The sequence below is a fragment of the Octopus bimaculoides genome, chromosome 5 (genome assembly GCF_046866305.1).
Source record: "Octopus bimaculoides isolate indiv1 chromosome 5, ASM4686630v1, whole genome shotgun sequence".
NCBI lineage: Eukaryota > Metazoa > Mollusca > Cephalopoda > Octopoda > Octopodidae > Octopus > Octopus bimaculoides.
In genome coordinates, this window is record NC_142932.1 from 21,774,923 (window position 1) to 21,794,796 (window position 19,874).

The 19,874-nt window shown below is 35.9% G+C and overlaps 1 protein-coding gene across 4 annotated transcripts in view; it reads right to left on the minus strand.

The window, feature by feature from the left end:
• The window catches only part of LOC106881102 (uncharacterized), an 84,530-nt gene that overhangs the window by 18,532 nt on the left and 46,124 nt on the right, over positions 1-19,874 (minus strand). For 2 of the 4 annotated variants that reach the window (XM_014931332.3, XM_014931331.3), the window contains exons 3-6: positions 8,525-8,660; positions 5,030-5,229; positions 2,703-2,834; positions 485-640 (exon numbers count right to left, since the gene is read on the minus strand). In XM_014931332.3, the coding sequence (XP_014786818.1) occupies positions 485-640; positions 2,703-2,834; positions 5,030-5,229; positions 8,525-8,660 (624 nt within the window). The remainder of the gene's footprint in view (positions 1-484; positions 641-2,702; positions 2,835-5,029; positions 5,230-8,524; positions 8,661-19,874) is intronic. The other 2 variants (XM_052967893.2, XM_014931333.3) reach the window with 1 other exon arrangement.

Sequence of the window (19,874 nt, forward strand, 5' to 3'; positions counted from 1 at the left end):
GGCCTGGGGATCCAAGAAGGAAACCCATGAATTTGAAGGACCCATGCCCTTCCATGTAAGATCAAAGGCAACCTTGTTCTGCTTTGAAAGATTTCTCCCAGAAGCCAAGCCTGAAACAACTGACACAAGCCAGTCCATGTTAATGATGTGACCCAGCCTCTGCTATTGAGAGGACCCAACCCATGTTATTGATGCGATCCAGCCCCTGCTATCAATATGATCTAGCTCTTGCTATCAATATTATCCAGCCCTTGCTATTGATGAGCTCAAGCCTTGCTACTGATACGACCCAGCTCTTACTATTAATGCGAGCCAACTCCTGCTACTGACATGAACCAACCTCAATTACAAGCATGATCCAGCTGTGGCTCTGTGCAAATCCTTCTACTTAAATGCAAAAGAATTGTAGAGGGAAGGATATGTGAAGAAGAGAGTGAGAGGCAGTGGAGGAGAGAAAGTAGAAAGTGAGGAGAATAAAATATACCCATGGCACAGTTTTTCTCATCAGTCATGTCTACGCAATCATGAACACCATCGCATATTTGAGATCGATGAAGACATATCACTTTGAAGGTTTTCCAAGATCGACATCTTAACTCGGGATTACACAGCAATATCCGTGGTGGGGTGGTGTTTATCTCTAGAAGGCAGAAGGCAGAATTAACAATCAATACAGTGACACTTGTAGCTAATGGAAGCAACTCAGCTAAGCTGTAGCAAGGTTGTGTCTACAGGAATGCTTCTACTTTAGTTGCTTCACCTGTTAATTACAGTAGCCAGTGGAGAGCTTTTATGTTAATCATGTGATGTGTTAACTAAAGCAGCTATTGGAAGAGCTTTCTAATAAGGTATTGGGAGCAAATGTCAAATGGTCACATGACAAGCTAATACAACAACCAGAACTTCTGTCAAGCTTGAACCAGGAAGAGAACTTCTATGTAGACAGCTAAATTTTCATCAACAAACTTATTTCTTTCTTTAGAATGGTATCTGCATGAACCATTAGAGGAACTTATCTATTTAGGCTCTTGATTTACTCAATATAACAGCTAAATCCAATTCAATAAGTTGTCTTTGGAAAGGATATCATATTTCAAGCACAGCAAGCACCACAAATATAGGCCAGCCCTAACGAGAATACCAGTAAAATACCTATTTGATTAGCTACATCTCTCACCCAGATCTTCCAAAGTAGAGTAAGTGTTGACTGGGTCTCCACTACAATGACAGTCCCTCACTCAAAGAGATATTCTGATAATTTTGAATAATGTGACAACATATATCAAGTCCTAATTTTTAGAAGTTCTCTTCTATAGACGTTGCCAAACCTGCCAATATAGAAAATCAAATCTTTATGGAGTTCGTTTCTGATGTTGTAGCATGCTTCAAACATTATTTATTCATGCCAACACTAGCTGACATGATTAAATGGGATTATGCTCATAAAAGTAAGGCTTCTTAACACGAAGCTCCAGAATTTAGAATAAAAACAAAGCACAATGTCAGTCATGGAAAACACTGGTTACTTAGTCTGTATATTCAGAGAAGTATTTGAAAGTTTACAATTTTGAATTCAACTACTTTCAATTCCAGTGGGTTGGTAAAATGTGTATTAATAATATACTGAAAACAGGTAATCAGAGCTGAACTAAATCTAGTGAGTTGAGTCATCAGTGAATTACCATGAAGTATTTTCAACATGCAAACCAAAAATATAAGAAACACCTACTTCTTTTGACTTGGTGCATGCTTATTGAATTAGAGGCAGGAATTTAGTTTAATAAAGAAATCCTAATAAATAATTGATATTTATATTATGAACCCCAACAGATCTACATTTGTAGGGAAATGGAACCAAAAATTTCTATCTAAATTTCTAAGGTTTCCTGTTTCAACTAAATGATTTTTGGAACATAGCAAGTCGTGGTTTCAAAGATAACTGTTAAACCTGCAGAGAAAACATTACAGGCAACTGAGGTAAATAAAAGTAGGGAGAAAATGAAAATAATATGAAAGCGAAAATAGAAAACACATAAAAAAAAAAACTGACATAAAAATTTTTAAATAAAGCAGAGTTGAGAATAGGATATGTTTTTTTACTGATTGTTTCTTTGGTTCATTATACTTTGTGTTTTGGATACAGGTGACTATAGCAGGAGTATGGGCGACAGTAAGAGTGATCTTGGCATAAGAACTGTAACAGGAGTGTGGTTGTAGGACATATTCCTGGTACAAGTGACTGAAAGGAGAGTGTGACCTTGGCACAGGGACAGTAACAGCAGTGTAAACTTGGTGTAGGGGACTATAACAGGAGTGTGGCCCTACAATAGGTAACTGTAATAGGAGTATGTTCATGGTACAGGGATATGGTAACAGTCCAGGGGACTAACAGCTGTAGTGTTTCAAAAGAATGTTGTAATACAGCAATGCAGAGTTACAAGAAACTGTAACAGCTTCAGTGTTACAACTATTGACTTATAACAACAATGCAGCATTACAACAAAGGGGTCTTTATGTTATATCTTGAAAAAAGACATCATTATCAAGAATTTCTAAAGCAATCATATTTGAAGAAAAATTTTGTAAATCAGGTATAAAAACCTAAAGAACATACCATACAAGTCCTCTTTATAGGTAGAGTGACCTAGTGTCTAATCTAAATGTAACTTATTACACAGCCTTTAGGTTGCCATACTACTTACCTCGGCAACCTTTTTCATCACTACCATCACCACATTCATCTTTGTTGTTACACCGCCATTTTCCTAAAATACATTTCCCATTCTGGCAACGGAATTCATCTCTAGCACACGGTCGATGTGCAGGAACATGGCCTGAAATGAGATCAAAGATTAAGATAACTACCACTGGCAACAAAATGGAATGTAGCACAAAATAGAAAGAACAAGTGTGGGAATAGTCCTCACTAGCAACAAGTGAGAATATGGTCCCTAATAGAGTCAGGATTGGTTCTATGTTTTAATTTGCTCTTTTTTTAATTAGCTTTTAATATATTTTTCCTTCTTGAATTATATAAATCTGTATCAGTGTGTGTGTGTGTGTGTGTGCATGCACATGCATGTGCATGCATGAATACATGTATATGTGAAGATGTGTGTGTTTTGGTTTATGTATGTATTCTCATGCATATAGCTGCATATCTAGACATGCTCATATATACTTAAATGATAAACTTCTGGAAAGTTTTATGTATGCATGTACGTACGTACGTACGTACATACATACGTATGTATGTATGTATGTATGTATGTATGTATGTATGTATGTATGTATGTATGTATGTATGTATGTATGTACAAGGTGTATTCTAAGAGAATATTTGTTAACAAATACACTTGGCAACTACATGGCTCTGGGTTCAGTCCCACTATGCAGGAACTTGAGCAAGTATCTTCTGCTATAGCCCAGGGCCAACCTAAGCCTTGTGAGTGGATTTGGTAAGACAGAAACTGAAAGAACCTTGTCTTCTATGTGTGATCATGTTCGTGTTTCCTTGTCTTAGCATCATGCACCAGTTGTAAATGACAATTGCTATCACAGAAGCAATGTTGGTCATTTACAATCTTCTGTGAAATTATGCCCAGCCATTGTATAGTTCATGATTGAACTTGCATGCAATTGCAAATATTATAAGTGGTCTGATCAATAAGTATCCAGATTGTTACCTTAGTAATGAAGCTGAAGCACGCAGAGTGAAGCTGCTTGACATAGATTGACCTTGAACGCTGTTGTGCATGCGCACTAAGTTTTAACATTCTAGCTCACTTCTGCTGTTTACAGCAGTGCTTGGAAGGAAGGTGTGTAGTGTGTGATTGTTACATTGACATGACAGAGAAAAATGAGCAGAGAATCTGCATCAAAATTTGCCAAAAGCTTGGCAATACCTGCTCAGTGCCCTAAGCATAGTTTTCAAAAAGTTTTCATTGTTCTTGACACGATCAAAAAGATCTTGTGCAACTGAAACCCGAATGTCTTTTTGGTCAGCTGAAAGCAGTTTTGGCACAAACTTGGCAGACACGTGTCTCACACCCAAATCTTCAGTGATAATGGACTGAACTGAACCGTAACTAATCTGCCCATCCTCTGATAACTCACGGAGGGTGATTCAATGATTTCCCCTCATAGCAGCATGCACATTTGCAATGTTTTTCTCAGCTCTGCTGGCTGTGGGTCTTCCAGAACATTCGTCAATATTGACATTTTTTCAGCCATCTTGGAAATGTCTGAACCACTCGTACACTTGTGTGTGACTCATACACTCCTCTCCACACACTTTCTGCAACTTTGCATAGGCCTCTGAGCAGGTATCACCATGAAACACCACGACAACTTTCTGTCATGGTCAATGCAATGATCACACACTACACACCTTCCTTCCAAGAACTGCTGTAAACAGCAGAAGTGAGATAGAATGTTAAACCTTATTGCACATGCACAACAGGGTTCAAGATTGATCTGTGCCAAGCAGCTTCACTTTGCATGCTTTAGCTTCATTACTATAGCAACAGTCCAGATACTTATTAATCAGATTTCATATAATTGCAATTATATAATTTCATCTTCCAACATTCTTCAGTTTAACCCTTTAGTATTAAGATTTCTCAGTCACATGTAATACCATTTATTCACATTGTTTAGAATTAGTCATGCATTATCGCAGACCTTCAATACTTCGATGATGTAATAGTCTATCTTTAGAATGACATTGTAATGCAGGTGTGGAAAACAGGATCTAGCTGGTGAGAACATAAAACAAGAAGAATATTTGGGCAGGATATAGCTACTTTAAGTGCTAATGGGTTAGATCATGCTGAAGCTGACTTAGTTATTTGATCTGTTCCAATAGACAAAATAACCAATCAAGTATTGGATTCAATTTTACTCTTGTAAAAGAAAAGATTTATCAGACTTGGGTTTAACTCCATGGTGTATACTCCAGTATAAAGGATAAAGGTGTACCAATTTGATGTTATAGAAAGGTAAATAGAAAGACAAAAATATACCATACCTGTAATATATTCCAGTACAAAGCCATATCCTGGTCGCCAAGTGCCATTAATAACATATCGTACAATCACGTGGTCCCTTTGAGATATGTAAGTGTTCGCTCCATTACCACAGAATCTCTTGTGTGGTAATGGGTCGAATTCTAGGTAAGCATTTTCACACGGCTCATTTTTACTGGAACTGGTATTCAGATATAATAAACTGGAAGTGGCGAAAGTTGAGAAATATTTCAAAATTCAGTTAATAAATAAATAAAAATATAAAGGAACCAGAAGAAACACATTAACAAAATTAAATAAAAATTTACTTTACGCTCCAGAAGAGAAAGAAATTTTTATGATCTACATTTGATGAAGTTAATTACCAACTTATTCTTGACTTACCAACTATATTCTTAACAGACACAGCTGTGGCTGTGCGTAAGAAGCTTACTTCTCAACCATATGGTTCTGGGTTCAGTCCCACTGCATAACACCTTGGGCAAGTGTCTTCTACTATAGCCTCAGGATGACCAAAGCCTTGTGAGTGTATTTGGTAGACAGAAACTGAAAGAAGTCTGTCGTGTGTATGTATGTATATGTATGCGTGTGTGTGCATAATATAAATAATATATAAATATATGCATATATCCATACATATATGTACATACCTACATCTATATGTATACATAGATGCATCATGTATGTATACATATAGATGTAGGTATGTACATATATGTATGGATATATGCATATATTTATATATTATTTATATTATTATATGATCGAATGCCACGCATCCTTTTCCAAGGAAGTTTTATCTATATATATATATATATATATATATATATATATATATATATATATACACACACACACACACACACACATACATACATGTGTGTGTGTGTATGTTTCTATGTCTGTGTTTGTCACTCACCACTGCTTGACAACTGGTGTTGGTGTATTTATGTCGCTGTAACTTAGCAGTTCAGCAAAACAGATGGATAAAATAAGTATCAGGCTTAAAAACATTAAAAAAATAAGTACTGAGGTCAATTTGTTCAGCTAAAAAATTTTTTATGGCAGTCCCCCAGCATGGCCACAGTCTAATGACTGAAACAAGCAATAAAAAAAAAATACCAAGCAGGAAGTTACTGGGGTATCAGTGAAGCTTCATCTTTAGGTAGTTGGTATTTAAGTGTATTTTAGGTTTAACTATTCATGGAGCTCAACTCCCTCCAAAATATACTTGCAAGGATCTGAACTCATTACTGCAAGTTAACTAAAGATTTGTCAATAACACAAGTCATCCCATACACCCCATAAGTAGGAGGTTGTGGCCACCCACAGCCCCTGTTTACAGATAGATAAATTGAACCACAAGTGTTAAGTATCTTGGTTATAGATAGGTATTGTTCAAAACCAGTGAAAGGGGATGATGATTTAAAGACTCTCGGTTGAGCAGGCCGACATCTTAACTACACTAGGAGATATAAAACAAAATAAATATGGCATACATCAGGGTTTTTTTTTTTTTTTACTAAACCCTGTCCTCAGATGTGGTTGTATGGTAAGAAATTAGCTTTCCAAACACATGGTTCCAGGTTCAGTTCCACTGCATAGCACCTTAGGCAAGTGTCTTCTTCTACAGCCCCAGGCTGACTAAAGTCTTGTGAGTGGATTTGGTAGACAGAAACTGAAAAAGCATGCCGTGTGTTCGTGTGTGTGTGTGTGTGTGTGTGTGTGTGTGTGTGTGTGTGTGTGTGTGTGTGTGTGTGTGTATGTGTGTGTGCCTGTCTATGTGCTTCAGTCCCACTGCTTGACAACCATGGTTTGTTTACATCCTTGTAATATAACTGTTCGACATAGGAGACCAACAGAATAACATCTGATTAAAAACCCTTCAAGGTGATGCCCCAGTATGGCCACAGTTCAATGACTGAAACAAATAAAAAGAAAAAAAAAAAGAGAGAGACCTTTCAGGCAGGTTGTGGGAGAATAGGAAGTTTATCAATCAGTTTGATGTAAAGGAGAAGCTGATGAAGTAAAATATGCAAATGTTATTTTTAATTTTGGCCTTACCACTAATCAATGTTGACTTCAATTATTTGTTGTGGGTGTGTGCAGAAATTTGCTCCGACAACTTTTGTTGCAAAGTATGTATGTACCTACACCAGTAACTATCACTGAAATGCCATACTGACGACCTTAACAAATGCACATCATTTTTAAATGCGTATTATACTTAAGATATTATTACGTAATTTTAAATGCCTATTAAATTTGATTTTTCACAAATAAAACAAATCAGTATGCATATATATATATATATATATATATATATATATATATATATATATTTAATGTTATTGATTTTTTTATTTATGGCAACAATGACAAATCTAACAAAAATATTTAATATTTGATATTGATCTGGTTAGCAGTAAAAAATAAGTAGAAAAAGTTTTTTTAAAATGGTTTCGTCATGAAAACCTTGTGTATTCTTTTATTTTTTTTTTACTTGTCTCAGTCATGTGATTGCGGCCCCAGGACTTATTCTTTGTAAGCCTAGTACTTATTCTATCGGTCTCTTTTGCTGAACTGCTAAGTTACAGGGATGTAAACACAGCAACATCCGTTGTCAAGTGATGGTGGGGGGACAAACACAGACACAAAGAAAAGGGACAGAGTGAAATGAAAGAGGAGGGAAAGTGAAAATGAAGAGAAAGCCAGGAAATGTGAGAGAGGAGGAACGCAAGAAAGAAGAGTGGAAAGAACGAAGTAAATGTGAAGAGGCTGATAGAAAGAAAGAAAGAATGAAAGAATACAAGAGTCTTACAAAATTTATATATATATAGATGTACTTACATATAAGAGACCAACGTGTACGTACGCTGCCATATGTATATAAAAAGGAATACAAAATATGGGATAAGAACGCAAAACATCCAGACAGTTAGCTTAGTTTTTCCTTGGGGCTGGCCAGATTGGAGCAATCTCAAGTATAACCAGCCAAAATTGCAACCGCTATCCAACTTTATTAGAACTCATGAAATTCAATTTCAACATTAACTATATTTTCTTTGCTTGGTGGACTTTTAAGAGCTTGGAGCACTGCTTCACTTCATCAGACTAAAGATTTATTTTGAAAAGAGACAGACAGACAGACAGAGGGAGAGACAGACAGAGTAAGAGAGGAGCACCTTCACTAACATGTGAAGCAGTGCTGTACATTAAATTGTGTTATAAGGTAGTTAGGAGAGGCAGGACAGTGCCCATAACTTTGTATAGGCCCTCTCAGACAGACATGGCTGATGTGCAGCATTAATATCTACAGTCTGCAAGCAAAAAGTGGATGAAGGAAACCTGAAGTCCAGCCTAGCCAAAAGATTGTGAGAGAGAACATGGAAAAAAATGAATAAAACAACTCTTTGAACAAGACAGAAGGACATAGTCAAGCAACCAGAAAATGAACATCAACTAGTCAAGGAAGAAAGATATAAATAGCTGCTTACTTTATTGTAACTATTCCATTCTGGGGTGCCCGTATAAACCAAATGTATTGGCACAATTTCTTTTGAGGACCACTGGAGATTTTGGCAAATGATATGTTTCCAGTTCTATTTTGAAGGACCTCCTTTGATCCACAATCTGAAAAAGACAAACAAAGTCTGAGTGTTATTATCATTGGTTTAACATTTCACCATGCTGATAGTTAATATGACATCATTATAAACACTTCATTTCATGTTGCTCCAGTTCATTCAGCAGGCAAAAATGAGTAACCCTGTGACAGATCGGTGTCCTGTCCAAATGGGGAATATATACATCATGAAAACCAGCCCTATGAGTCTATATGACTCAAGAAGGATCTTTATCCTTTTGTTATCATTGTATTAATTGTTAGGTGAGGCTACATTCTCAGTTATCTTACACTTTGACAAAACGCTAAACTGTTAAGCATACCCTGGTGACATATTCCACGAAGGAAGCTAGCTATTAGATATTTTCACAGTATAACTCCACTGTAAATCAAGATATACAATATTGTGGCAATATGCTGCACTACAAAGACATACCTACTTCTAGTGCTGTAATATCTTTGACAATCATATCATGATCTCTTTATTTTATATGAGCTGATTAATCCTCTAACATGATGAGCAATTATGTTTCTTAACATGCCAAGTTATATAGTCACCACTAAAAAAACTCCTTCTTCCGTTAACCCCTTAGCATTCAAACCGGCCATATCCGCCCTAAATATTCTACCAATTTTATGTTAAAACTGGCCAGATCTAGCCTCTCACACCTAACCTACAATGTCTTTCTAAACCTAAATAATTACATCATGAAAATGTCTTAGCTACAAGATAATGCATGGTTAATTCAAAGCAATGTGAATAAGTAAGTAGAGCATTTGACAGAGTAATCTGAATGCTAAAGGGTCAAACTGGCAGATACCATTTCCCTGCAAGCTATATATCCACATGAGTTGAATTCAGAACCGTAAGCTAACAGTATTGCTACTCAGAGCAACAAGATGGATTCAGTTATTCTGAAGTGAAGTGCTTCAATCATGAACATAACGAGTGCCACTGACAGGATATGAACCAACAACCTCTCTCAGAAGGCTGACTGGTATCTTTTTCACTCAACTATCTATGATCACATTTTTGAGGAGATTTCAAAGAATTTTCAAAATTGCCTTTGAATTATTGATAATGAGTATCAACTTAGTATATATTGGTATTTCTTGGATTTTCAGTCAATATCTGATTTTTAAGTATATTTTACCACATATTTATCTGCCCACATAATAACTCAATCTCTTCGCTTTGCCCTGACAAAACCCTTTGTTCATTTTGTATGACCAAGTGACACTGTTGTCTGCTTTGCCAGACCAGGCAGTCCTCACCCACTTTACCTACCTAGATAAACCCCATCTTTCTAGATAAGCCTCAGTCACTTTGCCTATTCAGATAATCTTCAGTCACATTGCGTGCTCATATAACTCCCAGGTTACTTTATCTGCCCAGATAAACCCTGGTCTCAGTCATTACATTTTTCTAGATAAGCCTTGCTCCTTTTATCTGCTAAGACAATCCCCGGTTACTTTGCCCAAATAACCACTTTGGCAATTTGTCAGCCCAGATAAAGCCACCTTCCCCACTCAAATACTTCCTTTTTAGTAGCAGGGGCTTTTTTGTTTTTCCCTGTTCTTTCACTGTCTTTCATGTTACTCAGGACCAGTGGCATAAAAAAGCATGCAATACACTCTACAAAATGATGAGTGTTAGGTAGGGTATTCAGCCATAGAAACTATGCTGAAGCTGACATTGGAACATGACATGGCCTTGTAACTCATTGGATCCTATCAAACCATTCAACCCATGCTAGCATGGAAAGTAGATGATGACGATGGTGATGATGATGATGATGATGATGATGATGATGAGGTAACCTCTGGTGAATTTATTAACCCAAATAACCCTTCATCACGTTATTTACACAAGACCATCATTTACTGTACTGACTACTCACACATTCATTCCTGTCTGTAGTCCTAAGTTTTGCTAGTCTCCCAGTAAAGCAGTTACTGAGCTGACCTAGAACAATTCAATGCTGCCTAGTTTATGACCAGTAAGGCATGACCATATGGCTAGCTGACCAACCTATGAAGGCATAGATATACTGTCCACCACTTCCTGCCTAGACACAAACACAAACACACACACACATGCTCTCACACACACACACACACACACACACACACACACACACACACACAAACACACACTCAAAATCAACAACAGCCACTACTTGCTCTGTCCCTCCCCACAAACCCATTTGTTGGTGTTCGTAATGATAGCAAGTCTACTGTTATGTTGATAAATCAATACTATCAGATATCCTGCACACTATCAAATCATGTGATTGCTATACCATCCCCAAACTCCTTCCTCCTATCAACATTATGATGACATTTATCATAAATGGTTTGAAACATCAGAGAATCATCTTTTTTTTTTTTTCATCTTTAACAAATAAAAAAAGCAAGTTAGCATGGACAAAATATTTTTTTAACTATTACAATTATATTCTGCCCTATTATTTAATTGTTGTTGTTGTTGTTATTATTATTATTATTATTATTATTATTATGGATTGATAGAATGATTAGAACACCAGAAAAATGCCTTATTATTATTATTATTATTATTATTATTATTATTATGGATTGATAGAATGATTAGAACACCAGAAAAATGCCTAATTTTGTCTTTCATCCTTTCAGGGTTGATAAAATGAAGTACTAGTCTAGTATGGGCTGATAGTGTCATCTAACACCCTCTTCCCCTCAAAGAATTGCTGGCCTTGTCCTAAATCAGAAGCAATTATTATCGATAATTTTTGATGATTATAACATATTTAATACTACCAATATATATATTAATGCACACAGCAAAAAATATTTCTTGAAAGCTTACAAAAATGGTGTCGACTGCAGGTCAGCATACACACACTTCTGTCTCTCTATCATTCTAGACAACCTAGCTCAAAATAGCAACTAAATTCCTTTGAATTCCACCCTACTGCTTTAAAAAAAGAAATACACATAACAAATAAGATGGCTGAAATGCCATCAATCATACATCAACTCCACCTGGATCTAAACAACAACCATCAATACCCAGATGTCAGTAGATTATAACAATAAGCTCCCTCAGTATTTAAAGACCCCTTTCCACAGACATAGCAGAGAGAGCCTCATTCTCAACCACTTCATGCTAAAACTATAAGCTCTCTTAATCCACCTATGTAGCAAAGATAACCTTTTATTCTCAAAAGCCTTAAATTGACAGCTCCAGTTCCCGTGGTAACTAAATACTTCCTACCTTCCATGGTAACTCAACTTTCTCCAGACATCAGAGAGAGAGTAGCTTTTCAGCAATACTTAAGGTAACTAGGCAATACATAAGGTAACTAGGCAAATACCCAACAACATACAAAAAAGGGTCCTGTTTTAATCAACCTGGAAGAAAACATGGACTCTGTAAGCCAAAACAAAAAAGAGATGCAACTCACGGAAAAAATGATACAAGGTAAAAGGGATACTTAAGAGACAACCATTATGCATAACCATCTTTAGATGACCAATGTGGGCTCTTTTCCTAGTTACATCATGGAAACAATCTTTTATTCCTAGAAATTTAACTATGCTGAACCTGTTTGGTCAGAAGCTTTTATTCACAAGACATTCAGAATGACACAAACATGAGAGAGAAAACATCATCAAATTTTGCCTCAAAGTTTTTGGTGAGTGTTCATGCAGTGGATCCATCTAATGGTATTGATTTCTCAGGAGTATAGAAGAAGCTTTACTTAATTAGTGATGACTTCTGGATGACACTGAGACAATCAAGAACAGCCTGTGCTTTCATGAAATGAATTTTTACACCCATTTGTGTGGATGCAATGTTACTTCCAATGTATACAACAGAGTCTACAGATGTTAGGTTTTGTTTGGCTGTGCTTTATGATCCCTTCTGATTGTAGCAGAAATATTCAGTGTTTGAGTTTTTGACATAAAGATTAATATCTTCTGCTGTATTTTCAAGATTATGCATAAGAATAGTAACTTTTGAGATGAGTCTACAAAGAGAGCAATATAATCAGTAATGTAGGAACTGGGTAGTAAAGGGAAGGGGATTTTGCTAGAGTGAAGTCAAATTCTTTAATTTTGTCAAAGTGCAAAGGATAAAAGAGAAATAGTGCAAGCATATCACCTTGCAAAACACTTAATGTCAAAGAAATGTTAAAATTTCTTGTGTTATTGTAAAATGTCATTATTGTTGCTACTATTTCTTGAGTGTGTGTAAGAAGAATTTGCTCCATTTTGCCTTGATGAATAATCAAAAGTTTCCGAGAATTCTTCAAACCAACAATAAAATTGCTTGTAGATTTTTTTTTACCGACTCCTCAATTATTCTTCTGACTGTAAATATCTCTCCAACAATAGACCAATTTTTCCTGAACTCATTTTAGTTTCTTCATAAGACCTGCTTTGGTTATGGTTGTATATGTTTCAGCAACATTTTATTGTAAGAATAATCCCTCTGTAATTTTTTACCAAAAGTCTAAGTTTACTTTCTAGAGCAATGAGAGAATACAACTTTCAAATGACTTGCACTAAAATCACATCTCCATCCTGCATCTCAGATGTGCAGATAATCAGGGATGTGCCCAACTATGGTGTTGGTTATGTAGTCAAGTACTTTTTAAAAATCTACTACAGTGACAAACTCTCCAGAACGAAAATGCAAGCAGAAACTGAAATCAATTCTCTAAATGCAACATATAGTAACCTTGTCTTCTCTCAACAACATATTGCAGAAGAATGTCTTCTTCTCACAACTAAAATCAAACACTGAGTCCCAGAGGAGTTGGAAGTATTTGCTAAGATGCACAATTCATTGAAGAATGCTGCTACTCATTTAAAGTTAACTAAACCTCTCAGCAAAAAATATCACTAAATTCAGAAAAAGTCTCAGCAAGATCTTACACTTACAAAATCGAATAACAGAAATATATTGAAAGCAAAATAGATTTGATGGTGCATGCAGCAAGAAACAAGCAATCATCCCTAGAATGGCAAAATGCCAATGAAATTAGTGGCAAGGAAAGTACAAATAAGCTGAATCTAAAAGCCACAAATCTGCAACAATGATTATACAAGTGGAAGAAATACTTCCAGAACCTTTACAGTAATCCCCCAGCAGTCTTCGGTAGAACCACCAATAGGAACCACTATTAAGCATGTTTTTGATAGGTATAAACTCCATAAATCTCAGGATGTATGTTGTGACAATGTGGTATGTGTGCAAGTGTGTATTGTGATGGTGAGGGTTAGGAAGGTCAACAAAGCATAAATCTTATGACCACCCTTCGAGATTCGTCATTTAAAACTTTTCCTTGCCTTATAATCTACTCCACCTATACAGATCCCATCCCACCTCTATCCTCGTGTACACTCTACTTATAAATTAACTCCAATGTAAGCCCACCTCAGCTTGGTGTACCCTTTAAAACTAACCACCTTGAACTCAATATACTTTATCATGTGTGTATACTACTTAGTTACAATGCCATCCCATTTATTCCTACCTCTACTCTGTTGACCCCTTAAGACACACACAAAAACAATAACTTCTACATAAGAAATCATAAAGTTAATCCACCTATAGCATAAATACCCTCAGAGTAGCCATGAAAACTGCAACTCCCTAACTTCCCATCTCCCAACCCCAAACATAGACACCCTGAAACTCTAATGGGGCAGGAGGTAACTATATAAAATCATTATTCCTATTCACACTGTTGTTTGGAGACGCATACACAACAGTGCAGATAAGGAGTATCAATATAATGAAAGGGAGGTGGGAGAGGGAATTTCCTTCTTGATAAGAGCAGATGAAGGTCAAAGTAAATATATCTGTAAATAAATAACCAGACAGTTAAGACAGGCAAGGCTCTGAATAAATAGCTTATCAGAAGACATGCTGAGCTGAAATATAAAGGTGGACAAATACCAGAGTCAGAGGCAGGAGTAATATATATATATGATTTAAGTTCTCCAGAATTTTTATTTAAAATACAGGTCTGGAGCTATACTCAGCTGCATAAGACTATTAGGAAATATTTCAAAACAGTAGGTTGCAAGTATTGGCTTTGGTTCAATATATAGGAATTTTTTTATGTGTTATTAGCATGTTTAATATGTCTTGAACCAAAACTAACACTTACAACCTACAGTCAACTTTATAGGAGGTGACTGTAAAGAGACATAACTAAATACTGTGATATACCAAATCAAATTCACAACTAAATATTGCAGAGATGAGATGGTTAAATGGGAAACATATTGAGGTACCTACCCAGAGATAATTAGATGATCTTTTGATGTTTCTGGGCAAAACACTTTGCCTTCTGTTTCTGCAGTACACCTAGCTGTCAGAAACAAGAGCCATATAGACTGGGGTATTACCAATAATAAACTGGAATACAATCCAGAAGCAGATTTTCTCATTTACAAGCTCCTTTTGGGGGTCTTACAAAGTTATTTACATTTGATTAGTTTTCTTTTTACTCCCAAAATATATTTACTCCATAATAATATTTGAGCACTAAAATGGTTCGAGAAATACATTCCTTGAGAATTTCCACCACCTTCTCACCCTTCCCCAACATTAATGCTACAAGACTTCAAAGAACTTGGCTAAGATAACCAACATCTCGTAAGGTCATTAACAGCAACCTGTTTTCAGCTATGTAAGTCTTAACAGCAATTTAGAGAGAACAGGCACACATTGTAACCAAAACTGTAGCACAAGAGAATGCAAAGACCTACTTTTTGGCAATGTGATGGTGCTAAACAAAACAGCAACATTTGTTATCAATCTTATAATTGGAGATAAGTGAAATAATGCCAGACCCTCCAAAACTGAATAAATAGGAATAACTAAGTTAATATGGTTAATGTTCTGTTTAAGCAGTTGAAGCTCAGTGGTTTAGGGGATGATATCAAGAATGAGGGAGTTCTACAAAGATTCAATTCTAGGGTGGAAAAGTTAGACAAAGTGCTTGATGCAGGTTCTAGTGGGGTGAGGACAGGGCATAGATGAAAGAATATTTGAGGCTGCAGCAAAAATCATATAATTGTTGAAGTTAACATAAATATACTACAGTGAAATAAGTATGTTTTGAAAGCATGACCCATCAAGTATTTCATTCAAAACAGACTTATTAAAAATTCATTATAATTGAACTTAATATACTGTCAACATAGAATTGAATAGTCAATACATTTTTACATTTAGACAAAACAAAGCATATTTATATAGAAAGAGTAAACGGAGGAGAATTAAAATGTGAGTATCTTTTGGGTTTCCTAAATGATGCCCTGAAGGAGTGACTACCACTATGTTATCATTGTCATTGTTTTTATGTCCACTTTTCCATGCTTGCATGGGTCAGTTGGAGTTCAACAAGGCTGGTTTTCTACTGCAAAATGCTCTTCATGTTGTCAACCCTCACTTATTTCCATGCAAGGTAACACATACACACACATGATGAGGAGCTACTTTCAGTTGCTATCTACCAAAACCATTCACAAGGCTTTAGTTGGTATGGGGCTATAGTAGAAAATATTTGCCTAAGGTACCATGCAGTGGGACTGAACCCCAAACCATGTGGTTGGTAAGAAGACCTCTTAAACACACAGCCATGCTTGTACCCACAATACAGCATCATATTTATACCCTTGGTGGTATAAATATCTGGTGTGTGTGTGCATGTGTTTGTGTGTGTGTGTGTGTGTGTGTGTGTGTGTGTGCATGTGTTTTTAGATATAAACTGCATCCAGTAGTGAAGATCCAGTTCTGGAGTTGTAGCAAGCATGGCATGGCCTCTTAATTGCTATTACCCCCAGGTCTATTCTGACCCAGAACAAGTCTCTGTCAGGGTCTCATCTATGGATTACATAGATTTCCTAAGGGTAGAGGAGATACCTGTTATTTTTGACAAAGCCATGAGGAAGGAAATTCTTCCAAGAGAAAGATACTCTGATATAAGACTTGCAGTCAAAACAGTACCAGTCATCTTGCAATGACTATCACTGGAACCTACTAAGGTGACCAAGGGAGTGGTAAAAGTGCCATACTAGTTTTTGCCACTTAAATCCAATGACATACAGATGACTCACTATCATTTCATTTCTTGATCCATTTTGTATTTTATAAAGACTTACAGCAATAGATGTGTAGCACGAAAAGTCACATTCGCACACCTATAGGAATGAAAATGAATCAGAACAATCAGGCTGGACATGAGATGGCTATCATCTGACAAGATGAAGCAATCATCATACATGCATGCATACACACACACACACACACACACACACACACATTCACACACACACACACACACACACACACACACACACATTCACACACACACACACACACACACACACAAGGACAGTAAGGATTAAATTGTGTTGCAGCAATAAGCTGACACCTTATATACCCAGATGGTCTTTCTTTTTAATAATTTTGTTTTGTGTGTAGGTGGTCTGTTGGGGGAGGGGTAGTCTGTACAGATCCATTACAATGTTAAGTGCCACTGTTTTGTGTTCTTTGTATCTTATTGTAGTTTATTATGAAGAGTGATTAGGGCCCTAGGCAGGGCTGGCATAATAAATGATAGAACTAAGGCATTGTCTGGCACTGTTCTTTCTTTCTATTGGCTAAATATGGTTTCTGTGACTGCTTTACGTATATTTATGTTGTTTTGCTTTCTCTAGCATGTCTGCTATGTGTATTGTGAATGTTGTGGAGTGGTTGTGTATAACTTTCAGTATTTTCCTTCCTTCCGGGTACATCATGTGTGTGTGTGTGTGTGTGTGTGTGTGTGTGTGTGTGTAGTATGTTTATATTGTTGGGTGTGATGGCTAGTTGCAGTTGATGTTTTCTATTATGGCTGGTTATGGAAGACAGTGGATTTTTAGGAAGTGCTACTCTAAGTCTGTTATTCTGGAACCAGGTGTCTGGGTGACTAATGTAAGAAACGGGTAGTTGTGCAACTGGTGGAAGGGTATGAATCTGATGTCTGCTGCTTATGAAGCTCTGTCTGCCTCTGTGTGTGTGTGTGTGTGTGCGCACATGCATGTGCACACACATGTTTGGAGTATGTGGGGGGGGGGGTCATGTACATCATCATCACCATCATTTAACATCCATTTTCCATGCTGGCATGGATTAGATGTATAGTTTGTATAGTTTGAAAAGAGTGAGTGACAGGACAGATTCTAGAATCTGTACCTCATTCGGGAAAGTTGCAAATTGCAGAATTGTTGGTTTTTGTACACTAGACAGTTTGCTAAAAATTCTGTTATTCCTTGGAAACGATATTGAGCTTCGTATATGTTGAGCTGGTAATGAGGTCAATCTAATGATGTCAGTGATAAGAATGGTACATGTATTTTTGTATTGTTGAAACCATAATGTCTCCTCTGTTAGATTCATGAATGATGTAGTGGACGGCTGAAGTGGATGGCTGTAGTGGATTGAATACATGCTGTAATCCGGAGAAGGAAATGTGTGGGTTGATTTAAGTGTGACTAAGACTATAATTAGAATATGCATTTACAATATTTACAATTAATGACTTCAAATGGTTCTGTCTGTGATAGTGATACAGTGCTTTAATCATGGCTATTTTTCACAGTTCCGATTTAAATCAAAAGTAATAAACTGCTTACCAATTAAGTCTCATGGCTTAGTTAATTACAACTAAAACAAATAAAGCTTTTATAATTTATATTTGAACAGTACTTTACATACATATAAATATATATATATATATATATATATATATATATATATATATATATATATACACACACACGTACATGCATACAAACATAAATATACACACATGCATACATATATATTTTTTACAGACACACATACACTCATACATATATAGAAATATATGCATAAGTGTATATGTATGTGTGTGTGATTTAAATTTAAATTGCATGACATATAACTAGCATTTAGAATTCCATGAGCATTCTTTTACATCAAAACAGAAAGCTATGAGAATTTGTATTACAGTCCATGTTTTCTTCCATTGGTTATTGATAGTAGTTCCAGTCAGATACCATAACATTACTTAAAGCCCATTATAAATCTAAGAAGTTATTTAAGTGTGCTGCACAATCTCTGATGATATCATAATGTAATCTGTTTATAAGGTTTTCCTTATATAATGGATATTATTATTATCAAAAAATATTTATTAACAACAGGAAGACATGGGATGAGGTGGTGAAGCATAACCTTCGAACATTGAGCCTCACAGAGGCAATGACAGGAGACTGAGACCATTGGAGATATGCTGTGATTGAGAAGACCCAGCAACTAAAGTGAGATCGCAGTCATGGCCGATGCCAATGTTGTATGTCCGGCCCATTTAAGAGTACCCTTGATGCATCAGGCAATATGATATGTCTGAGAAGACCTGTTGAGTCAAGTAAAACCAAAATCGTAGCTGTGGCCAGTGCCCCCTGACTGGTTCCTGTTTCAGTGGCACATAAAATGCATCACCCGAACATGGTCGATGCCAGTGTCTCCTGACTGGCTCCCATGCCAGTGGAATGTAAAAAGCACTATCTGAATGTGATCGATGCCAGGACCACCTGACTGGCTCCTGTGCCAGTGGCGCATAAAAAGCACCATCTAGCTGTAGAAACATTGCCAGATCAGATTGGAGCCTGGAGCAGCTGCTGGCTCTCCAGACCTTAATCAAACCATCCAACCCATGCCAGCATGGAAAACAGATGTTAAACAATGAAGATGATGGAAGGAAGTGGACAGTGACAAAGTATAGAAAACCATGTTCACTACAGACTGTGCTACTCATACATATAAATGTAGAAATATGCACACACACACACACATATATGTGTATATATATATATATGTATATATATATATATATATATATATATATGTGTATATATATATATATGTATATATATATATATATGTATATATATATATGTATATATATATATATATATATGTATATATATATATATATATATATATATATATGTATATATATATATATATATATATATGTATATATATATATATATATATATATATATATATATATACATATATATATATATACGTATATATATATATACATATATATATATATATACGTATATATATATATATACGTATATATATATATACGTATATATATATATACGTATATATATATATA